Source organism: Lycorma delicatula, chromosome 4 (genome assembly GCF_047948215.1).
Source record: "Lycorma delicatula isolate Av1 chromosome 4, ASM4794821v1, whole genome shotgun sequence".
Classification (NCBI taxonomy): domain Eukaryota; kingdom Metazoa; phylum Arthropoda; class Insecta; order Hemiptera; family Fulgoridae; genus Lycorma; species Lycorma delicatula.
Genome location: NC_134458.1, coordinates 22,954,452 through 22,975,297, shown reverse-complemented (window position 1 = coordinate 22,975,297; position 20,846 = coordinate 22,954,452). Strand labels below are relative to the sequence as shown.

Sequence of the window (20,846 nt, the reverse complement as noted above, 5' to 3'; positions counted from 1 at the left end):
TGCATCACAGAGACGGCGTCCGCCGCTACTTGCCTAATGTGGTTGCTAAACAGCAACTTTTCATCAAACAAAACACCTAGATACTTATGAACTCGAACTCTGCTGATTAATCAGCCTTTATACTTAATACGAGAGTTACGACTGAATGATAATTTGTCTGCACCCTTGAAAAGCATAAAATTCGTCTTGGGCACAAAAATCTTTAAATTTTGAATGTCCATCAAGCCCTCTACGGTTGACAAAGCTGCCTGCGCTCGATATTCTGGCTGCGGTCGTGAGTTGCTACGAACTAACAGAAGACAGTCATCGGCGAAAGCCTGGGTTGTGACCCCTTCCGGGTATTTCGTCCCAAATAACCGTCGAATACCAGGTTCCATAGCAAGGGATCGAGAACGGAGCCCTGTGGGCTTGCCCTGATGACAGACGTTTCCACAACTAGGTGCGCATCCTTAAACAGAGCCGTGCGATCAAACGTCACGTACTATGGCCTGCAGGACTACGTAAACATTGCGGCGTTCCATCTCGTAGAGGACAGAACTCCAACACAAGGAAGGAAATGCTGCCTCTATGTCAATAAAAATTGCCAAAACATATATACAGTCGACGCCTTCCATCTCGGCAAAAGCATTTAAGATGCAATCCTTGGTACCAATCCCTTTCATGAAACCATACTGGCCTCGATTTAGAAGTGAGTTTATATCAATGTCTCCCTAGAACCTTCCCACAACCAGCCTTTCAAGCAACTTGCCGATTACCGGCAAGAGGCTGATAACTGCTGACCTCACTCGGATCACTTCCTGATTTTAAGAGCACCCTCACCAAAGCCACCTTCCAACAAGTTGGAAAGCAACCCCAGCTTAGGCACCCCGAGAACAGTCTTCTAAGCGGCTCTCTTATCACAGGCAGCAGATGATAGTAAATATCCGGGTCAAGTTGGTCAATCCCCGGTACCTTTCTCAGTGCCATTCGAGAAACCACTCGGTCTATATCTATGGGTTCTACAGTCCGTACGCCAGGGAATGGTGTCTCACCCGCCCTAACGCCGACTTCTGCTTTACCCTCCGGAGCATCTGGAAATATAATATCCAGGAACGCGTGGTAAGTCGCCAAAGATGTTAAAGTATGATTACGTCCACTAAACCCACATCGAACACTGGACAGCACGTGTAATGGCTTTGGCCGGTAACATGACTTCGCGAGCTGCCAGGGGTTACGTTGCAACTCGCGCATGGAGTCTTGTCAAAACTTGAGTTTGGCTTCCTTAATGGCATAAACATACTCATTATGGGCGCGCCGGTAGATCCGCAGACCCTCAGCGCGCACGTCATCAACAATAATACACGTTAGGGGGCGACACTGGCATCTTTTCCTAGTGGACCTAACTCTTGTGCGCAGCCCGCTAAGGTCAGAGGACCAACACTTCTCAGGTTTCTGCCTGCGTTTAACAGACGGCTGCAGGCACTCTCCGATCAGCGGACTGGCCACTACCTAAGGGTCCGTCCATTGGCCGAGGCCGCCGTAGGACCCTATCAGAGCCAGTCTTGATGGCCCGGCCGAATTGCTCAGCCATCAGTTCCACCTTCTTCCTGTGCTCCATGCTCCATTCCAATCCCTGTAAGGCAGCCGCACACTCGTGCCGCAGTCGGCCCTGAACCAGGCCCCTTAGCTTATAGCGTCCCGAATCTGAAGCTCTTGGACCGCCACCGTAAGCGATCTCATAGCTTATAAGCCTATGATCACTAACACTGGCCTCGGGCCAGACAGTCCAACTACTTGTACACCTAAGCAGATCGTCCGTCACAAAGGTGACGTCGATGTATTCTCCCAGTTCGGAAGAGAAAGTCGACGGTTGTTCTGTATCGTTAAGCAAGTAGAGGTTCCTGGCTTCAACGGACTGTGTAAGACCAGCGCCTCTGGAGTCATAGTCTACGATCCGGTGCGCACCCACGATCCCCGGGTACCTGAGTACGAGACTCATCTCCCGCGTTGGAAATTCGCCACTGGAAATTCGTTGGTCATGCTTCATCAAAGTTTAGCCGTCGTCTCAAAAAAAGATGCGAGTTTTAATACCTCGCCGCAAAAAACGAATGAAGTTACATTTACTTCATTCATTAGCTAAGAAAGATAGCTAGCCGAACTCAACAAATCAAGGACAGAACCCTACATTTACTCTAAGAAGGGAGACGCTGTTGCCCAGCGGAGACCACGTGGAGGTACCTCTCCGCATGACCAAAAACTTGGAAAAACTTCCACAGGGGCTCCTAACTAGCCAAGCCCGTTCAAGAACGAGCGCGTATAGCTTCGATCCCAGATAGGAAGGAAACAGAAAGTAAAAAGTAAGAAAGAAAAATTTGTGTAAGTGTAACCAAGCCGTTTTTAAGAGTATTTTAGGCGTATATTGTATGTAATTTTTTTTGTCGTGGTTCGGCTTGTGGAAGAGTGTGTTTTCAGCCACACGGATATGTCTTCGGACTAGCAAACTAATCCGATGTTGTGTATGTTCGCTAGTGTATTTGTTCGTGTGCCGCGTGGACGTTTATACCACCTCAGCGTCCAAAGCCAGAATCCTCTTTTAGCGTTGGCAACCCTACCTGTTGATCACTTCGAGCAGTCCTGTCACCTGCGTGCCTTAGCGATCGTGCTAACACTAAAACTAAGACTTAAATCTAACTACAAACTAGACTTAACCTAAGATAAGACAGACCAGGGTTGCCCCTCAACCGCGCAGAACACCCAATTCGTGTACGAACTCGGTGAAGATCCTACACGCTGCCTTACTGCCCACCATTTCACGGGCTGTCCAAAAGTTACTCTTATATCACGATATCTACCAAGCGAAATATCCCGAATCACCTCGTGCCTCGCACAGTCAAACAGTACGTGGGAACTCGATTCATCAATCCCGCACTCATCGCAGAGTGGGCTCTCTTTGAGACCGAGGTCGAACAATGTCTTATTAAAGTTACCGTGGCCGGTCAGGAATTGGGAGGTATAATGATCCCAATCCTGCCACTTTAACTTCATCCGCTCTGCCACATGAGGGAAAAAATCGTAAGTTACCCGACCGGTGGTCGCGGTGTCTCATCGAGCCTGCTAATTTTGTAACGTTAGCTCTCGCTCTTTTTTCCGAACTGAGCGCTTATCCTCACCGTTTTTAACCCGCCTATAAATTTCCGCACGTTCAACCACGAGTAAATCTGTTGGGATTACCCCCGAAAGAACTGGCAATGCTGCCGCCGAACTCATCTTATATGACTTGCAAACGGTAATGAGAGCAAGGCGCTGAGTTTGTAATAATTTCTCTCGAAAACCCCGTTTCTTTGCTAGGTCACTCCAGCTGTGTGACGCGTAGGTCAGTATCGCCTCGAATACTGTGCGATATATCACCCAGCACGCAAGGACGCCCAGGCTCCACTCCCTATTGCACACACTTTTCAATTTAACCAAGGAACCGAGCGCGTTGTCACATAGGTAGTCTACATTAAGGGAGAAACTACATTCCACCCCAATCCAGACACCTAGGCGCTTTATCTTCTCGGCATAGAGTAACAGAACTCCGTCTATCCTAACATTCCGGCGCACCGAAAGGGATCTTGTTTTCTTCAGGCTAATAATTTTACTTTTCTCCGGTGAAAACTGGAATTTAGCCTCGTAGCCCCAGTTAGAGATTACGTCTAGGGTAGTACATGCCCTGGCCTCTATTTCGGCTCTCGTATCGCCTTCCACAAGCACCAATATATCATCCGCATTAGTAATGCTCGTGCATCCCTCACCGATCTGAATTTAACAACTTGTTGATGATGATATTCCAAAATATTGGACCGAGGACAGACCCCTGCGGACAGCGCTTCGTTGGCTCTTGCGCCAGCATCTCACCTCCGGTAGTTAGCCGAACTTCTCTACTCCGAAAGTAGTCAACGATCAGCTTATATATGTCCCGCGGACATCCAATACACATCAGACCATCCAGGATGGACGGCCACCAGGCATTGTCGAACGCTCCCTTTATGTCTAGACTGATACCGAGTATCATTCTATACCGACTAGTCCTAACTTTCGTCATAACGAAGTTAATCGCATCCGCCGTTGCAACACCGCGCCTAAACCAAATTGCCGAACACTGATCGACCCACGAGTCCGGAAGAGCTAATCAAAGCGACTGGAAATCAGTTTCTCGAGCACTTTTCCGAGCACTGGAAGAAGCGTTATTGATCGATACGATTTCACGGCAGCTCTATCTAAGTCAAGTGACTTGAAGATCAGCCGGAGCGCCACTGGGGTCAGTGAGTGGTGAACCCCAGGCGGAAAACTTGGCGTTAGCTTCCAGAGCAACCAGCACTCTGATGCCAGGAAGACCATCCAGAATCTGCCCTAACTTCGCCAACAAGTCATCGATACTCCAACCAAGCTGGAAGTATCCCGACACCAGTACAACATCGAGCGTATCCCTTGCGACTTGCACGACGGTGAATTGCTCGTCAGAAAACTGAGGCATCCAGAAGACACCCAAAGAAAATTCCCACGAAAATTAAAAACATTAAGCCCGTGGAAGCCGCCGACCACCCTATCCCCGACCGTGTACGACTCCTGGACCAAGAGGACCACAGGTCGTACTTCTCAAGAATCCTCATGGCTTCATTGGTGGCCGCCCGGGAATGGTGCAAGTTTAACTGCCCCAGGCACAAGCGTTCAATATGGTGACAACCGTCCTCGAAAGCTTCCCCCAATTCAGGCGTCGCCATACGCCGTATTATGAACAATCTTTGCCCGAGCTATGTTGTGCGACCTGCATTGTTTGCCCCCGACCCGTTGTCCGGCATCAATGCCTTACACAAATGCACAAGGAGCGCACTTTGCAGACGCGGTCTAATTAGGGCAATTAACTCCCTTGTGCCCTGCAAGTGTACAATGACCACACATCTCTGACTGTGCTCTACAGGAGAGAGAGGTGTGACCAAAGCCTTGACATTTGAAACACTGGGGTACTTCTGTATGTTCAACGACCCTGCATGAGGTCCACTCAAGGAACTACCGGCCACCAACACCTGTCGGATCTTAGGCTAGGTCTCAACCACCCAGTGGCTCTTTGAGGCCTCTTTCCGCTTCAACTGCCGGACCACCCTGGTTCCCTTGAGGAAGTTCTTGGCAGCCATATCCAACGCTGGATTTTGGTTATGCATTCGCTTCAGGATTTCGGGCTCTTCTGCCCTCGTTGCCCTTGGCAAATCATATATCAATATTTGTGGCCGCCGCTTGGCCAGCAACTGAACCTTCAGCTCGTTCTCTTTCAAAACGTCGCCCTCCAGCAGCCGCTTTGCCTGCTGCTTATTTACTACCTCCAGCACGAAGCCATTGTCCCTTGTTTTCATGACCCGGGAAAATTGTAAACTTTCTTTCTTCGAATCCAGGACTTTTTTCAGGGTTAGCTCTGTAATGACTGACGAAGCCCCCGGACCAGGTTTAATGGGAACCAGCTTGACATTGGCCATCTTAATTTTGACAGTCGGTACCTGGGCTGGCAGCGGTGGAAGGCTTTTTAACCTTCTCCTCGACCCGTTAATACTTTTTTCGAGCTCGCCAAGAGTTTCAGCCATCACCGGTTGAAACCCATTGACTCCCTCCACCACCTGGTCAACTTAACCAGGGCTTTGACACAACTGTATCAAGGGCCCGGTTGGCGTTCTGGAGGCTTTCACAGCTTAAAGCCAACTTGGCAACCAAACGACTACATTCGGATAGATAGGGTCGACTAACTGCCAACCCTCCACCAAAATCCGTGACTCCTTCTTTGAGGAGAATTTAGTGCATGCGGATTGCATCTCCTCGATCCTCCCCAAACCATCAGCTTCAGAGCTAGACCTCCCTAAGGAAGGCTTCGCCTTAGAGGTCTCCGGCTTAGGGCTAATCACCGCGCCACTGTCTTTCATCACCTTCGACTTCACCAGGAGATGCCTTTCAGACTGGCTGCCCCCTCCAGAGACTAGGTCTCCCTGCACGGTTCCAACCAAAGTCTTCCCCGCAGAGCACGACACTGAGACTTCGACAGGAGTTTGTGCACAGTCCGCCGATGCACGAGGACGTTCCACTACCCTCGTGGAGACCTCCAAGACCTCCTTCTCGGAGGACCGGGGCCTTGGCGGAGACCTGGCGAGCGACCTTCTCGCCTTGAAGGGTTTGCCGGCCACCATGTCCTTGGCTAAACCGACCAAGTCCAGGCAACCTCCTCCGGATTGCTCCATAAGCGCTTAACAGAACAAGCACCGACTGTAACGCCAGGTACTACGTTAACAGCCTGAATGGATCTATCACCTATCACAACACCAGGTGAGCGTTCACAATTTCATTCCCGAGCAACGCCGTCCGTTCTCTCACAACCCGCTCGAGAAGTTCAAAGCTTAAAGCTCCTAATGCAGACCACCGGCGAGATCGAAGCGAATCGGTTCCCGAACCTGTCAGAGGATCTAAAAAAATTCTTTGGCCTCACGAACCTATGAAATGGGGACACGATGCAACAAAGGAAACGTCCTTACTTAGCCGACAGTGGCACTACTGCAACACACTATGCGGCTGTGTAGCCCAACTCGACAGCAGCGCAGGTTGACTGACAGCCACTGATCGTTGTCAGCCCCGACGATGTGAACGTAGGCACGCTGCACTTGTAGAAAGCAATTTATTGCTACTGGGTAACAGTAAATACAAGTTTTACAGCAGGGAGCCGGAGGCCGAGAAGCAAATGGAATGATGAAATGAGGAGATAGGGAACCTCAGGAAGAAAGTGTGGGTGGCACGTAGAGTGTATCAAAGAGCAGGTAGAAGAAACGACTCGAAAATAAGAGAGGCAGCAAGACAGAGATATATAGGGATTAAATATGAATTAAAAACAGCGATTAAAAAGGTCAAGCAGAGATGCTGGAAGGACCTATGTAATGACGTACACCGAGACTTGTGGAGCAGCGGTTTCAGAATAGTTACTGGAAGACTGGGCAGAAGACTGCCTGCCCTGACTGAAGATCAAGTAAAAGCAAGTTAGGGAATTGTTCCCTCAGTACGAGAACCCCTTCCGAGATGAGATAGTAGCCGGTGATATTAAGTGCTTTAAGCCCCATGAGCTTGTCAAGGCCGGAAGAAGGATACGATTGCATAAAAGCCAGGGGCCGGATGGACTTCCCATAGAAATTATTAGGATACTGCTGAAGAAGGTAGTGGGGGAAATACTGTAGATGATGAACATTCAAAATGTAAAGATTTCTGTGCCCAAGATGAAGTTTATGCTTCTCAAGGGTGCAGACAAATTATCATACAGCCGTAACCTCCATATTAAGTATAAAGGCTGTGTAATCAGCCGAGTTAGAGTTCATAAGTATATAGGTGTTTTTTTTTGTTTTTTTTATGAGAAGTTGCTGTTTAGCAACCACATTAGGCAAGCAGCCGTTTGCCGTTTCTGTGATGCACAAGCTTAAGAGGGTTGCTCGGAAGGATTATGGGCTGTCGGGCCGTCATTTTTACATGGTGTACCGAGGTGTCTTCGAAAGTATGACCTCTTATGCTGCGTCCGTTTGAGCGCATAGGTTGGAAAGAAATCGAGAACTTATTCAAAATTTAAGAAGTTCCCAGCGCAGAGCCTTAATTGTATACACTGGTGTTTTTAAAACAACCTCCTACGAGGCTACCACTGTGTTGGGAAAGTCTCTCCCAATCGATTTAATGGTGAAAGTTCGGGTGGCCATGTGGAAATTGCGAAGAGGCAGGGAGGCCGAGGTATTTGGGATGCGGTTTCGAGCCGGGCCGGAGCAGACCGGTTATCGCTATGCACCGGTTTTAATTTTCTGACAGTTGCTCATCTCCCGCCTGCAGAGGATGCTTTACAGCCTCGCGATGGAAGCATGGCAGCAGGAATGGCACGACACGACTAAGGATACGTCCTTGTACAGATTTATACATGACTTGGGGGATGGTACGCCTCTAGTTCGTTTTTAAGAGCAAATGGAGCCGATGTGCTCTACAACCACGCGAATTTTAACTAATATTTATTTCGGTACCACCTGGCAGCTGATGAGCTGTGCATCTGCGCGGAGGTGCAGTTGAACGAACACATGATTTTTGACTGCCCAGCTCTTTGGGGGCCAGACCACCTTGGAACTTAATGGTCATGGAGAAATTGGCCACTCATAAGCGGCGAGTCAATGTGGCGTGAGCCGCATTATCGGACCGTGTGGGAGTTCCTTGATGTGGTTGCTTTGTTGCATCATTAGTTTAAGGGATATAAGATTCCTACTGCTTGCTGTAGGAAGCTACCCTTGAGAAATGGTTGGCTATTGGTCAAATACAGCTTCAAGCGCTATCATATTTTGACAGGTACTTGCTGGCATTCAGAGACCTAAGCGTGGTAGTAAATTGCTGTCCTTCACGGAAAAAATTTTAATTTATTGACAACTCATATATTTTAGTATGTAGACGGAGTGCGCCTACCCATTTTAGTAATATGTGGCAAGTGAGCGGTGGGACACGCAAACGAGTGATGTATGGCACTACGCTTATTCCGCTCACGCAGTTAGGTAAGCTGTAGGAGCTAATTAGGATATTAGTCTCTAAACCATTTTGAGGCACAGTAGCCGTTTGTGACACGGCCATTCAGTCTTATGCTTTAGGGCAACCGAATGGGGTGGTGGTGGGAGAAATGCCAGACAAACCAATTCGAAATGCTCCCTGAGGGTACAGAAAATAGCGTTGGGACGCTATTTTCTGTACCCTCAGGGAGAGAGGGATTGACGATTATCTGAGACGGATGATACAAAGATTTCTAGAGGATAGATACCTCACATATTATTTGGAGAACTCGCAGGTAAGATGTAGGGCCATAAGTGGGGTGCCGCAGGGCTCTGTTATGGGCCCCACCTTCTGGAAGTTAGTGTATGATGGGGGTCCTTCAATTGGAATTTTTGGAAGGGGTCGTACTGTTGGCCTTCGCCGACGACCTGGTGTTAGTAATGTCGGCGAAGATTGAAAAACAAGTGGCCATGGCAGCAAAATAAGCCATAAGGTTGATATGTGAATGGATGGTCAATAAAGGACTTTCCTTGAACTATGAGAAGACGAAATATGTGGTACTGGAAGGAGGAAGAAGGGTTCTGACAGATATTCCGATTGTTGTCGAAGGAAGTATCCAATTGGTCACAGCGGCAAAGCATTTGGGCATTTGATTGGACCATAGACGAACCTTCTCGGTCCATGCGAGGGAGACAAGTGTCCGGGCTGGACAGGTGACAAAGAACTTGAGTTGGGTATTGAGCAGTATCACAGGGCCTAGGGCATCTAGGAGGAAGGCCATGTTGTTAATTCCATTATTTTATATGGTATATCGGTCTGGGGGAGAGCCCTCGAGATAGACAGGAACAGATGTGCCCTTTAGGGTTTAAAAGGAGGGCGACTATTTGGATGGCGTCCGCTACTCATCAGTGTCAACTGAAGCGATATTAGTGGTTTCTGTTTTGCCTCCATTGCAACAGTTGGCGGAAATGAGAATAAAAATAATGAGAGGTGAACACAAATATTCAGCATACATGGAAATGATTCACCAGTGGCAAAACAGATGGGACGGAAGTGTTACAGGCAGATGGATGTATCGCCTGATTCAGCAGATTGAACCTTGGGTCATTCGAGAATTTGGTGAGCTTAATTTCTGATTAACCCAGTTCCTAACCAGCCACGAGGTATTCCGGTCATATTTAAACGAGCGCAGAAGAGCTAGTGACGCAAACTGCCCCTACTGTTGGAAGTATGGCTCTCCACAGCATGAAGTCTTTGATTGTGAGAGAGGGTATAAGATTGAGACCGGTGCCAATATGTGACAGGCCACCTAGATGTAGATAATATTATACAATGTATGTTATCAGAAAAAAGTAAATATGGAGTGGTATCTAGTTTTGTGACAAAAATACTTCAGCAGAAGAATAGAGATGATAGTGGTGGAACATCACGGGCATGAAGTGCATCATGAGTTAGCTGATAGGGGAAGGGCAAGTAGCTCTCATAGGGAGGGGGACAGCTTGCTGAGGTGAGCTGTCTCTTATGAGTGATCAGCGATCCTGGGGAAGATTTAGGATTGGAGAAGACTGAAATCTGGAAATGATGCAATAAAAAATTCCTGAGACCAGGTGAAGTACTAGACTGGAGAGCAAAGGGGTGATGGACAGCCCTCTGTGGAGCCATCGTTCATCTATGCTTATGCGGATGGGCGGTGGTGATGAGGCACGGGGACTCTTGACCCATCGTGGTCATGCTATGCTTAATTGCTGATGTGACCTCAGGTTGGGAGGAATGGTGAACTAGGAGTTTTAGTCAGTAGGGTGCAGGCACACATAGGCTCTAAATAACATCTAGCCGAACCCGTGAGAGTCCGACATGCCCTACTTGTGGGGGGGTATGTAAATAGTATTTCTCCACAACACCGACAAAAAAATAAACTATGGAAAAATGGAATAAAGAATTTGCATTAAATTTTGCTTTATGAATGGAATGAAATGCAGCACCACTTTGGAAATGTTGAATATTGCTTTGATGATTCTTCTTTGAATAAAACAATTGTTATAAGTGGTATAAATGTTTCCAAGAAGGCCATGAAGATGTTGAAGATGATGAATGCCCTGGACGTCTCAGCACATCAATTGATGACAACGTCAAAAAAGTGAAGAAAATGATTATGGACAATCACTGAATCACTATCAAAGAGTCAATAAGAATTACTACCTGGAAGTACTATGCCGTTTACGTGAAGCAATCTGAAGAAAATACCAGGATTTGTGGTGAAACAATTTATAGCAATTCTACCATGATAATGCACTTGCTTGTACTTCACACTGCTTTTTCATGAATCTTTGTCCAAAAACAACACCATTACCATGCCTCAGTCTCCGTATTTGCCAGATATGGCCCCTGTAACTTCTTTGTATTCCCCAAGCTGAAAAGAGCCATGAAAGATGACGTTTTGTCAACATTGAAGAGCTAAAGACAGAATCGCTAAGGATCTAAACACCATACTGGAAATTGCATTCCAGAGGTGCTTCAAAGATTGGAAAAAACACTGACACAAATGTGTTATATCCGAAAAGGAGTACGTTGAAGGTGACAAATTCAATATTGATGAATAAATCAAGATTTTTTGATAAAAAGTAAAATTCTGCATATTTTTTTTTATCAAACCTCATTATGAGAATTGCATCTGCCTGACTTAACTTGAAGCACTTTCTAATAGCTAGCAGTAGATTTGGTAACTCTGCTTGTAAAACTACCTGGGACTCTGTCTTCTGTCGTGACAAACATAAAATGCTGTAGGCTAAGGTTACTATTTGATAACTTCTTATTCTTGAAATCCAACTGTAACTATAATTTTCATTTATTTAATGTAATTACAGTAGGAACATCAAAAATCATACATCCATTAAAACAATAATCATCAGTACTATTAGCTTAAAAATTATGATGAACAAAAATATATTATTAATTTCATTTTTTTTCATAGGTAGAAAAATGTATCTATGAATAATTAAATACTGTTTATTATTTACTTTCCTTTCTAAAGAGGTTAGCACCTTGGAAGTACTAATTGCTAATATCTTAATGCCAAAATAGTAATATTATAGTTATATTTTATCATTATGTTATAAGATGGTGAAAATATTTTATAGTACTAACAGATTGAAATTATTTATTTTTCAGATGCAGCACAGTATCCCATCAAATTTGTTGACATCTGCTCTTCAGAAATATTGTACAGAGAAATTACAGAGTTAACTGATTTTTTTTTAAACTTAATCAACCACTAATAGTGTTATAAATACTTATTTATAGTATTGTTTATTAACTATAAAAGAACAAAAATATTTTTTATTTTGCTGACATTTTGTGCTAGCAAAATTATCCTTGTAAGCTTTTAAATAAATATACTTATTCATCCTACCATTATAATTATAGCATGTACACACACACACACACACATATATATATAAACAAACTGAAACAAAGAACTTAATCAGCAATAAGTTTATTCAGTACTGCTGTCATTTTCATTTTTCACTCATACAGACAGTGACCATGATCTGTGATTTAACTCTAGTTAAATTTATTAGTTACTTTATTACTAACTTTACATTAAAAAGATGTTTGACAGGAGAGATAGGAAATAAAAATTAAATTATTGTTCTGTTACTTGAATCAAACTAATTGGTTACTTCTATAGCTATTACAGTTTTGCATATAATTACTTTTTTTTAATTTCAGAATATCTAGAAATTAATACAAAAATAAATTGAATGCAATTAAAATCTGCTAAGAAACACAACCTTAAAGTGTAAGAAAATAAATTAATTGTAACTATTGTTAAGTATGTTTAAATTTTATTCATCTTAATACTGATAAATAAATAACTAAATTCTATGACAAAATTAGCTTTAAATTTGTTTGAGTAAATTTACCATTATAATTGTTTAGCCTTTACAGTTTTTTTTTTTACTTGAATAAAACTGTTTACTTGTTTCAATGATTTTTATTAATTTCTACTCATGCAAAGGATCTGTTGGTTTAAATAATTTTTTGTAGACTGATTGGCAGAATTTTTTACCTATATGCTGTAGAAATATTAGTATCATTTTTATTTTTCAAGTTTTTTTAACTGTATTTTATTAGTCCTCTGTGCCTTTATTTTAATCTACTGTTTTTAAATGAATTAATTGAATTTTAACTACTAAAATTATAGACAATAAGGCTATGATAATGTAAGATAATAAGGCAACTTCCCCTGTTACAAAATAATTTATTTCAAATAAATAACAGAATAAAAGTGCTCCCCAGAAATTCTTAAAATAGAAATGTTCTACTCAAAAAGAGTGTAGTGTAGAATTATGCTGCTAAGTGTCTCCCCTCATTTTATCAAGGAACAAATCAAACCCTTACCATGACTATATTTGATAACAGTTTGTGTTTTTATGAATTTAGTTAATGGTGTTTTATGTTTGCCAGCACGGTGAATTTGGAACAGCAAACATTTTATATTAAATTTTGTTTCAAACTCAGGAAGACACTGGCAAAGACATTGAAACAAGTTTTTGGTGTTGAAGCTATGTGTCAGAGTCAAACCTACAAATACTTGAGGTGATTCAAAAATTGCAGAACACTTATTGGAGATGAATGTTTTTTTTTGATTTTTGGTGCCCTTCAACTGCAATCACAGATACAAATATTACCAAATTCTGTGAAACAATACACAATATTTGTGAAGGTTTGTCATGCAGAACTGGCCAGCAAATTTTGTTGAAAGAACTCGGATTGGCCTTCTTATACCAAGATTTATGCTGCATCTACTCACAATTAAATAAAAATAAATCAGTGTGTGCGGTAACTCAAAAAAATTTGACTGTCATCACACCTAATTATGCATCCTATCTAGCTTCTTTGATTTTTTCTCTCAGGTTGAAAATGATAATCAAAAGGAAAAATTTGGCACACTAAAGGAGATTTAAGAGGTACCAGGATACACTGAAAAATCAGGTACCTGATGAAAAATACAACCAGAAGTATTTCTAATCATTAAAACCATGTTGAAGAGAGGATGATCAGGAAATTACTTTGAATGACTTGTCAGTTTGTTTATTTTGTAAGTTTATGATTTGTTATGAATAATATTTTAGCTTTTATATTATATAAATATAAAAAACATTTTATATTTATATAATTTTTATCACATTTAATTACATTTTGTAAAAAGTAATAACTTTTTTAAGCGTGAAACTAAACAAAAAGACAGAATCCAAAAACAGAAAGATTAGCCTCGACTCCTGACTGGCTGATTTGCTTTGACATATTTATGTAAAATGATTGATAGTTTTACCACAAATTCTCATCGGTTGGCTACCTATTCATTTTTATCTATTTTTATACAATTTTGTCATAAACTTATTGGATTTTGATAGTTAAAAGTGTCTAAAAAAGCTACACAAGATGTTGATAAACAACTATCCCCTGTACCACAGAATAATTTTATTTCAGTTTCTATAGAAAAAAATTGTATCATTTGATATTTTGGTATGAAACAACAAAGATATTATGAATTTACCTTTAATAGTAAATGACTGGCCTGCTCTTTATCTCATAATTCTTAAAATAATTATGAAATTTCCAGAAATTATTATTGGTTGGCTGTATCTTTCCCGTCAAAGTATTTTTACTAAGTTTTGGGCTTATGCTTATAATGTTCATCAGCTAAGAAAATTAAATTTATCTATGCAGAGATCTGCATTGATGTCCACAAATGTTTTCCCCTAGAAATGCAATTCCCTCAAATTTAATTTTTATGATATGATTTCGGTCATTGACTGTCTGCAAATATTCTTGTATCTTTTTTTTACCTCCACCTTGCAGCCTGTTTTAATATGAACACAGCCACCAGGGAGAATCAGAAGGATTTACTCATTCCTGCATTACTTTTGCCATCTTCAATTTTCATATGGATAATCTTCACCATGGGCTGCATCTGTTTGGTTGGCAGCATAATCCCCACATTGTTATCCAGGGAATGGACACCAAATTCCCTCCAGCATACTTTCCTCTTCTGCAGGAACTAATCATACACACAAACACTGTGTGTTCTGCAGTGTCATCCTCCTCACAATAGTTGCATTGCACAGAGATTCTCAATGTGCACACAGGTATGCTTTAAAGCACCTGTGACCAGTAAGGAACTGGGTCAACTCATACCCTGATTCCACATGCTTGCAGTCCAGCCACCTCTGGAGGTGGAGGTCTAGAATCAGCCTGTGAGTCCATCTGCCCTTTGTTGACTGATCCCAAAATACTCATGTATCTGGAAATGGATAGGTGTTCATCCTAGCAGAAATCCCTCTTATTAGTTTGTAGTAACGTGGGTTTTATTCAAACTAAATAAAATAATATCTTTTAAAGTAGATTTTAAATTATGTCATAGGTGGATATATGTAATAGGTAGGGAATGAAATAGAAAAATTTTAGAAATGAATTTCATTTGTTTCATTAACACAACAAAACCAGTTGCCAAATTACAACCGGTATAGTGAAATTCCAAAAACCATAAACCTGCCTAAACTTCATAACTGGAGGCAACACTGATTGTCTTTTTTCATTTCAAAATGCAATAACTTGAATATAAATTACCATTAGTAGGAGCAGCAAGTGATAACAATAAACCAATTAGCCTTTAACTCTGGTGTACCAACCTCTACAAGAATAATTACCGAACAGTTATTACATTCAAGATAAACATCATATTTTGTTACACTTTTCTTATATTTTTAAGATTTTAACTTATTCATTGCAAATATTACTGACCAACAATTTTTTTTAGTTAACCAGCTACCTCAAACGAAAAGACAATTGCAGTAGAGTGGTTTAATGCGTTTACAATTATAATGCGAGTATTTACAATTTCTTAGTAGGCCTTCTGTACTATAATGTTATGTCCTTTAATATTATTTCATTTTTTATAACATATTATAATTGTTTGTATTAAATGTCTATTATTATTTAAAATTAATTTGACTAATTATCTACATGAATATTAGAAAAAAGGTCAGTCCCAAGTTAATATGATTAAATTTACAGTTATGGAAGAGTTAAATTATTCAAATCAAATTTTCAACATTGTATTTAAATAGAAACTCTTAAGTAAGTATCAAGTATATTCCTTTTATTAAGAAAAAACATTAATTAAAAAATCCTGTTCTTTTTATAAAAAAAAGTTATTCATTGTTCGGAAGGTAATTATAAAATAACATAACTATATTGAGAATAATATTTCAATCTAAGTGCTACAAAATAAAAATAGTAATACTGTTTCCTTTATTCAGATCTTCATTAATTCCCCTGTAAAGAATATACAAAATTATATTCATAATATTGATGAAAATAAAGCATTGTTTAATTATCCAATTAATTACTATTTATGTTCAAGTTTGAGAATTTACACCTCAAATGGACTATCAGATTTTTATAAAGTAATCATAAATTTTTATTTTTTCTGTTTCATATTTGTTTATTGCCCTTAAAAAATTTTTAGACACTTTATTTGAGGGGTTTTTTATATATGCCTTAAAAAATAGCTTCGATTACCTAGGCCTTTCTTTGACAGATTATAATTTACAAAATCCATGATAGACTGTTTCAAATTTTAAAGCATTATTTTTCATAGTGTTTTAAATGAATCTGTCAAATCTCGTCCTAGTAGTTTTGTTAACAGACCTCACTCATTTTGTATGAAATTTAACAAACTGAGTTAATAAAATAAAAATGAACTGCAACGTGGAACTGATTATTGAAGGTTTATAAAATATTATTTTGCTGTACTGGCAATTTCATAAATATTGTTTCCAAGGTAACTGGACATCACTGATTGATGATTGCCAAGGAAATATCTCCACTAAAACCCCATTTTTTTTCATTTTTCAATTTAAAGAATACAATATTCAACAAAATTTAGTATCAAATAGAGTACTCGCCCAGCAAAATGACTGAATGAGTGCTGATGATCAGTGCTCTCTTCTAACAATTGTACTTTCTGCAATTTTGAAACAAAATATTTTATGAAAAATATTACACATATATTGTTCCATCCATAATCAAGCAATTTTGATAACAAAATTTTCATACTAATTAGAAAGTGTGTTTGGCCGCAACTGTACAAAAAACAGTTTGAAATGCCAAAAAGTTGAGTTAAAATTGGACCTCGCCTCATTTGGTCAATTACTTACTATCCTTGATACTTTTAATGTTTTTTATTTCCATGACTACAACTCCTAGAAATATAGAACATTTGTTGGCTTTATTACCAAATCGGTGTTTTAAATATTGTTGTGATGAGCATATTTCTAATTTATTATAATACGGTGGATGTGTCTATAAAGGAGGCAGACCCTACCAATATCAGTATTTTATACCTCCAAGGAATTTATTGATATGCTTCCAGAGCTCTTTTTCAGATTTATCTGAAAAACTTTCAAATAAAGTACACGAAGAATTTTTAAAGCCAGTGATCGTATGTAAAACTAACCAGATTAAATACGTGAGTATATTTTATAAAAATTTGATAGTATAAGATATTTATCCTCAAACTCAACTGTACATAACATTCAACTGAGTAGTAGTTAACATAAATTTCATATTCTTGTAATTTTGATTAAGTATTTTTTCTATCCATATTCTTCACACCTCGTTGAAGCTGCTGCACATCTTCCTATATGTAACATCATGACACTGGCAGAACCAGTTGTATCCATGCTGAAGTTATATCATGATTTATCAAACTTTTCTTTAAAATTTGATTTGCTGTAGCTTTTAATAAAGAATTGTAAGAGGGATCTCATTTGCTTTCTGATTTAAAAAAATTTTAATAGCTTGGGCCTCGTCTTTTCTTTTATTAAATCATAGTTTTTTGCGAACCTGCTTAATTTTTTTAGTTTTAATGACTAATCCCTAATTCGTTCACAATGTCTTTATGCGTTTGGATACTGATCACTTATATGTTCTGGTTGCTGAAATGTAAATTAGAACTTAAGAAATTAAAGAAGAAAAAAGCAATGATAAATTAAAGATAAAGGCAGATTAAAATAGAGACATAAAAGTAACTATTAAGTGAACTGTAGGAACAGGTTTAGAAATTATTATCAACATTTGTGGATGAATTAAAAAAAAGGAAGTAATTAAGGCACGAGGAAAGATTTCAGTTAAAAATAAAGGTGATGGTAGAAAACCCTGGATAACAAAAAATTTAATACTGATGTATAAATGGAGAAGTTCTGCAAGTGAGAGAGATGAAAGTAGTAAGATCTACAAAGGTCATGTCATAACTTTGTTTTTACTAGCTTGCCTTATAAAATTAATCAACGCAAAATTCACTTCCTGTGTATGTACTCATGATCTTCCTGAAATTGGATTGGTCAATTCAAATATGCTTCCCACCAACTTCCTATTCCTCTATAAATTGTTGCTGTTGTTAATATAAAGATGTGAAATGTTAAACTAATTACAGTTTAAGTTTAGATTCCCTTCGCCCAGTTATCCTAAAATCCTTTCCTTCAATGCTAAATTTTGGGAAGGCCAGAAGCAGAACTTTTATTGTTTTTCAAATGTTTTTGAGAGTTTTTAATAATAAAATTCTACTTTTATGGTACTGATTTTTTTTTAAAAGCAAAATATGCTGTTTATGTGTATTGTTCATTTACTGTTTGTGATTTTTGCAATCTCTTTATATGGTTGTAATCACATTCAGAAACAGAAGGGTATCTTTCATTTTTTTATCATATTTAGTTTTGTTTTTCTATATTTACTTTTTTATCATATCACTAAAGAAAATATAAAATCTAGTCAGCAACATATCTTTGTACAATTTGCATTTCATTATGTCACCAAACACCCAAAATATCTTATGTCTTTTTCAACATGCAGTTTTAGGTCATTTTAGCTTTCAAAGTATCATCCATTATTCATTAATTCTGTTGTATACAATATTTTAGTGATTAATTAAATAATTTTTCATTAATATTGATATAAATGAATAGTTGCACAAAAAAAATTGATATTAATGAAAACTAAAATTAAAATGAGAAGTTTTTTGCTTTCAGAGATGTACGAGTATATTTTTCTAATTTTTAATGATTAATCTTTTTCTCTTTTTGCTACTTTAATGTCAAAATCTATACTTAAGAAGATGATGGGGTAGCTATGTAAAATGAAAATGAGAAAATGATCTACAAAATGTAATATGATATATTTCAAATATGAGTCCACTACAGGTGAAGAGTCTGCCTGGGATCTTGGTATCATAATAACCTATTTACCAGCATATTAATTTACAGCTAAAAATGAAATTCTAATTAATCGAGAAAGTTAGTCAGAAAAACTACTTTAGGTTCAGACTGGAAAAAATATTCCCTTAAGTGGGATTTTAGCAATTAATTTGTTGTTATTAAACTGAATATGTCAAGTTTCTAAAACATTATTATACACTGATGTAATGATAATTTATTTACAAAACTCTTTTTACTAATTATACTCTTACACTTAGTATAAATATAAGTTTAAATTATCACTGAAGAAATAAAAGCTTTTATTTGAATTTTACTTTTCAATAGTTATGCGATTCTGAGAAATGAATGTGATGGGAATATATCAGACAATTACAATAAAATGATAATGAAACAATTCTTTTTATTCTGATTGATGCACACTGAAGATGTAAAAGTTATTTCCAAGTAATGGAAATATTATTAATTGAAACTGCCATGAAAAGTTTAGGAAAAAGTAATTTATTTTAATTAGATATTATTTAATAAAAATAACTATATTATCAGTATTGGAACTCCATTTTCTAAAAGTGTAGTTCTAAAAATTTCTACATGTGTGCATGTATTTTTAAAAACATTGATTGTAAATGCAACTAAAAATACCACAACAAAAATTGTGATCTCATGCATTGGTAAAATAACGTATATTATTTTGAAGAAAAAAAAAATTTTCTCAGCTATGATGAAAATTGATTAAATTTTTAAGACACCAGAATTACAATCTTTATAAATTTATAAAGTTTGTTACTTGGGAAAAAACAGAAATACAAACACTGAGACAAAGAAGGTGTTTTTTTTTTTGACAGAGATTTATGTTATCAAGAAAAAATACAGAAATAGTTAACTACATCATTGCAATTAAAATAACTAAATTTCTTTTCTTCCCTTAAAAACCTTTTTTTTAATGAAAACATTGACTACATGTTGTAATAAATATACCGACTTTTTGTTTCTAATTAATGTTAATTTTACAAAATCATAAAGTTTGCATATGTTTTAATTTTCTATACTAAATTTTGGAAGCTAATCAAATGAACAATTCATACAAGGTATAACAGTGGTGATTATTATTTCAAACTAAGTTTTCGGAACACAAAAATGAATGAGCAAGCCTTGATGTCAGTTTTTTAACTTACAATACACTGCATTTACACACGTTTAACTGATTATTATAAATTACTAAATGTTTTATATACAACTGGACGGTAATTTAAAAAAATGTGGTCTCTTATAATTAAAAGAAGAGTCGGTTAACCGACGCAAATCTTAGAGAGAGCTGCCGACACGGTTTACTTCATTTCCCGCTTTTTGTGGTGTAATTTTATTGTTTATCATAACTGGTTTATGACAATTCTTTAAAGTAACATCTGCTCGTTAGTACATCTCATGAATTATAATAATCAGAGTTAACTACAGAAGTTCATCCTGCGATAATTAAGGCGTGAAGTATTTAACTTCCAACGGTTGGCTAATACCATTTACCCTAATTTAAAAATGTTTAGCTTTGCATAATTAAAAAAAAAGTCCGTATTTCTATTAAATCAGGTTTCCCTTTCACTGTTCGCACTCACAATCACAGTTCAGCAATAGTTGGGATAAAAAATTGTACATTTTTAAATAAATTAATTAAAAACAAAAACAACCGTGTTTGTTTGCCAACGGTTGTTTTCACAAACTTTGTTACGACCAAAGTTTATCAATAAACATACGCTTTCTTTGACCGATTAAGTAAAATACTTAAGATTGTTCAGTCAACTTTTTCGTTAAAAAAAAATTTATTGCGTTATTTATGTCTTGGATTAATATTTATTTTTACCATAATTAGGCCATAAAGGTGATTAAAAATGAAATGCTTTTAGCCGATACTTTCCACTGATTGATAATGTGGAGTGCCGATAGCATAACATTTAATTTAAAAGGTGATTGAAGCATCCCATCATAAAGATACTGCATAGCAGTAAACAGGTCTGGTTATTTCTCTAT

At 38.4% G+C, this 20,846-nt stretch overlaps 1 protein-coding gene across 5 annotated transcripts in view; it reads left to right on the top strand.

Annotated features, from left to right (window-relative positions):
• The window catches only part of LOC142323195 (Fanconi anemia group J protein-like), a 428,180-nt gene extending 415,653 nt beyond the window's left edge, over positions 1–12,527 (top strand). For all 5 annotated transcript variants that reach the window (XM_075362519.1, XM_075362514.1, XM_075362517.1 and 2 more), the window contains one exon: positions 11,716–12,527. In XM_075362519.1, the coding sequence (XP_075218634.1) occupies positions 11,716–11,790 (75 nt within the window). In that variant the 3' untranslated portion in view covers positions 11,791–12,527. The remainder of the gene's footprint in view (positions 1–11,715) is intronic.
• The last annotated feature ends 8,319 nt before the right edge of the window (positions 12,528–20,846 follow it).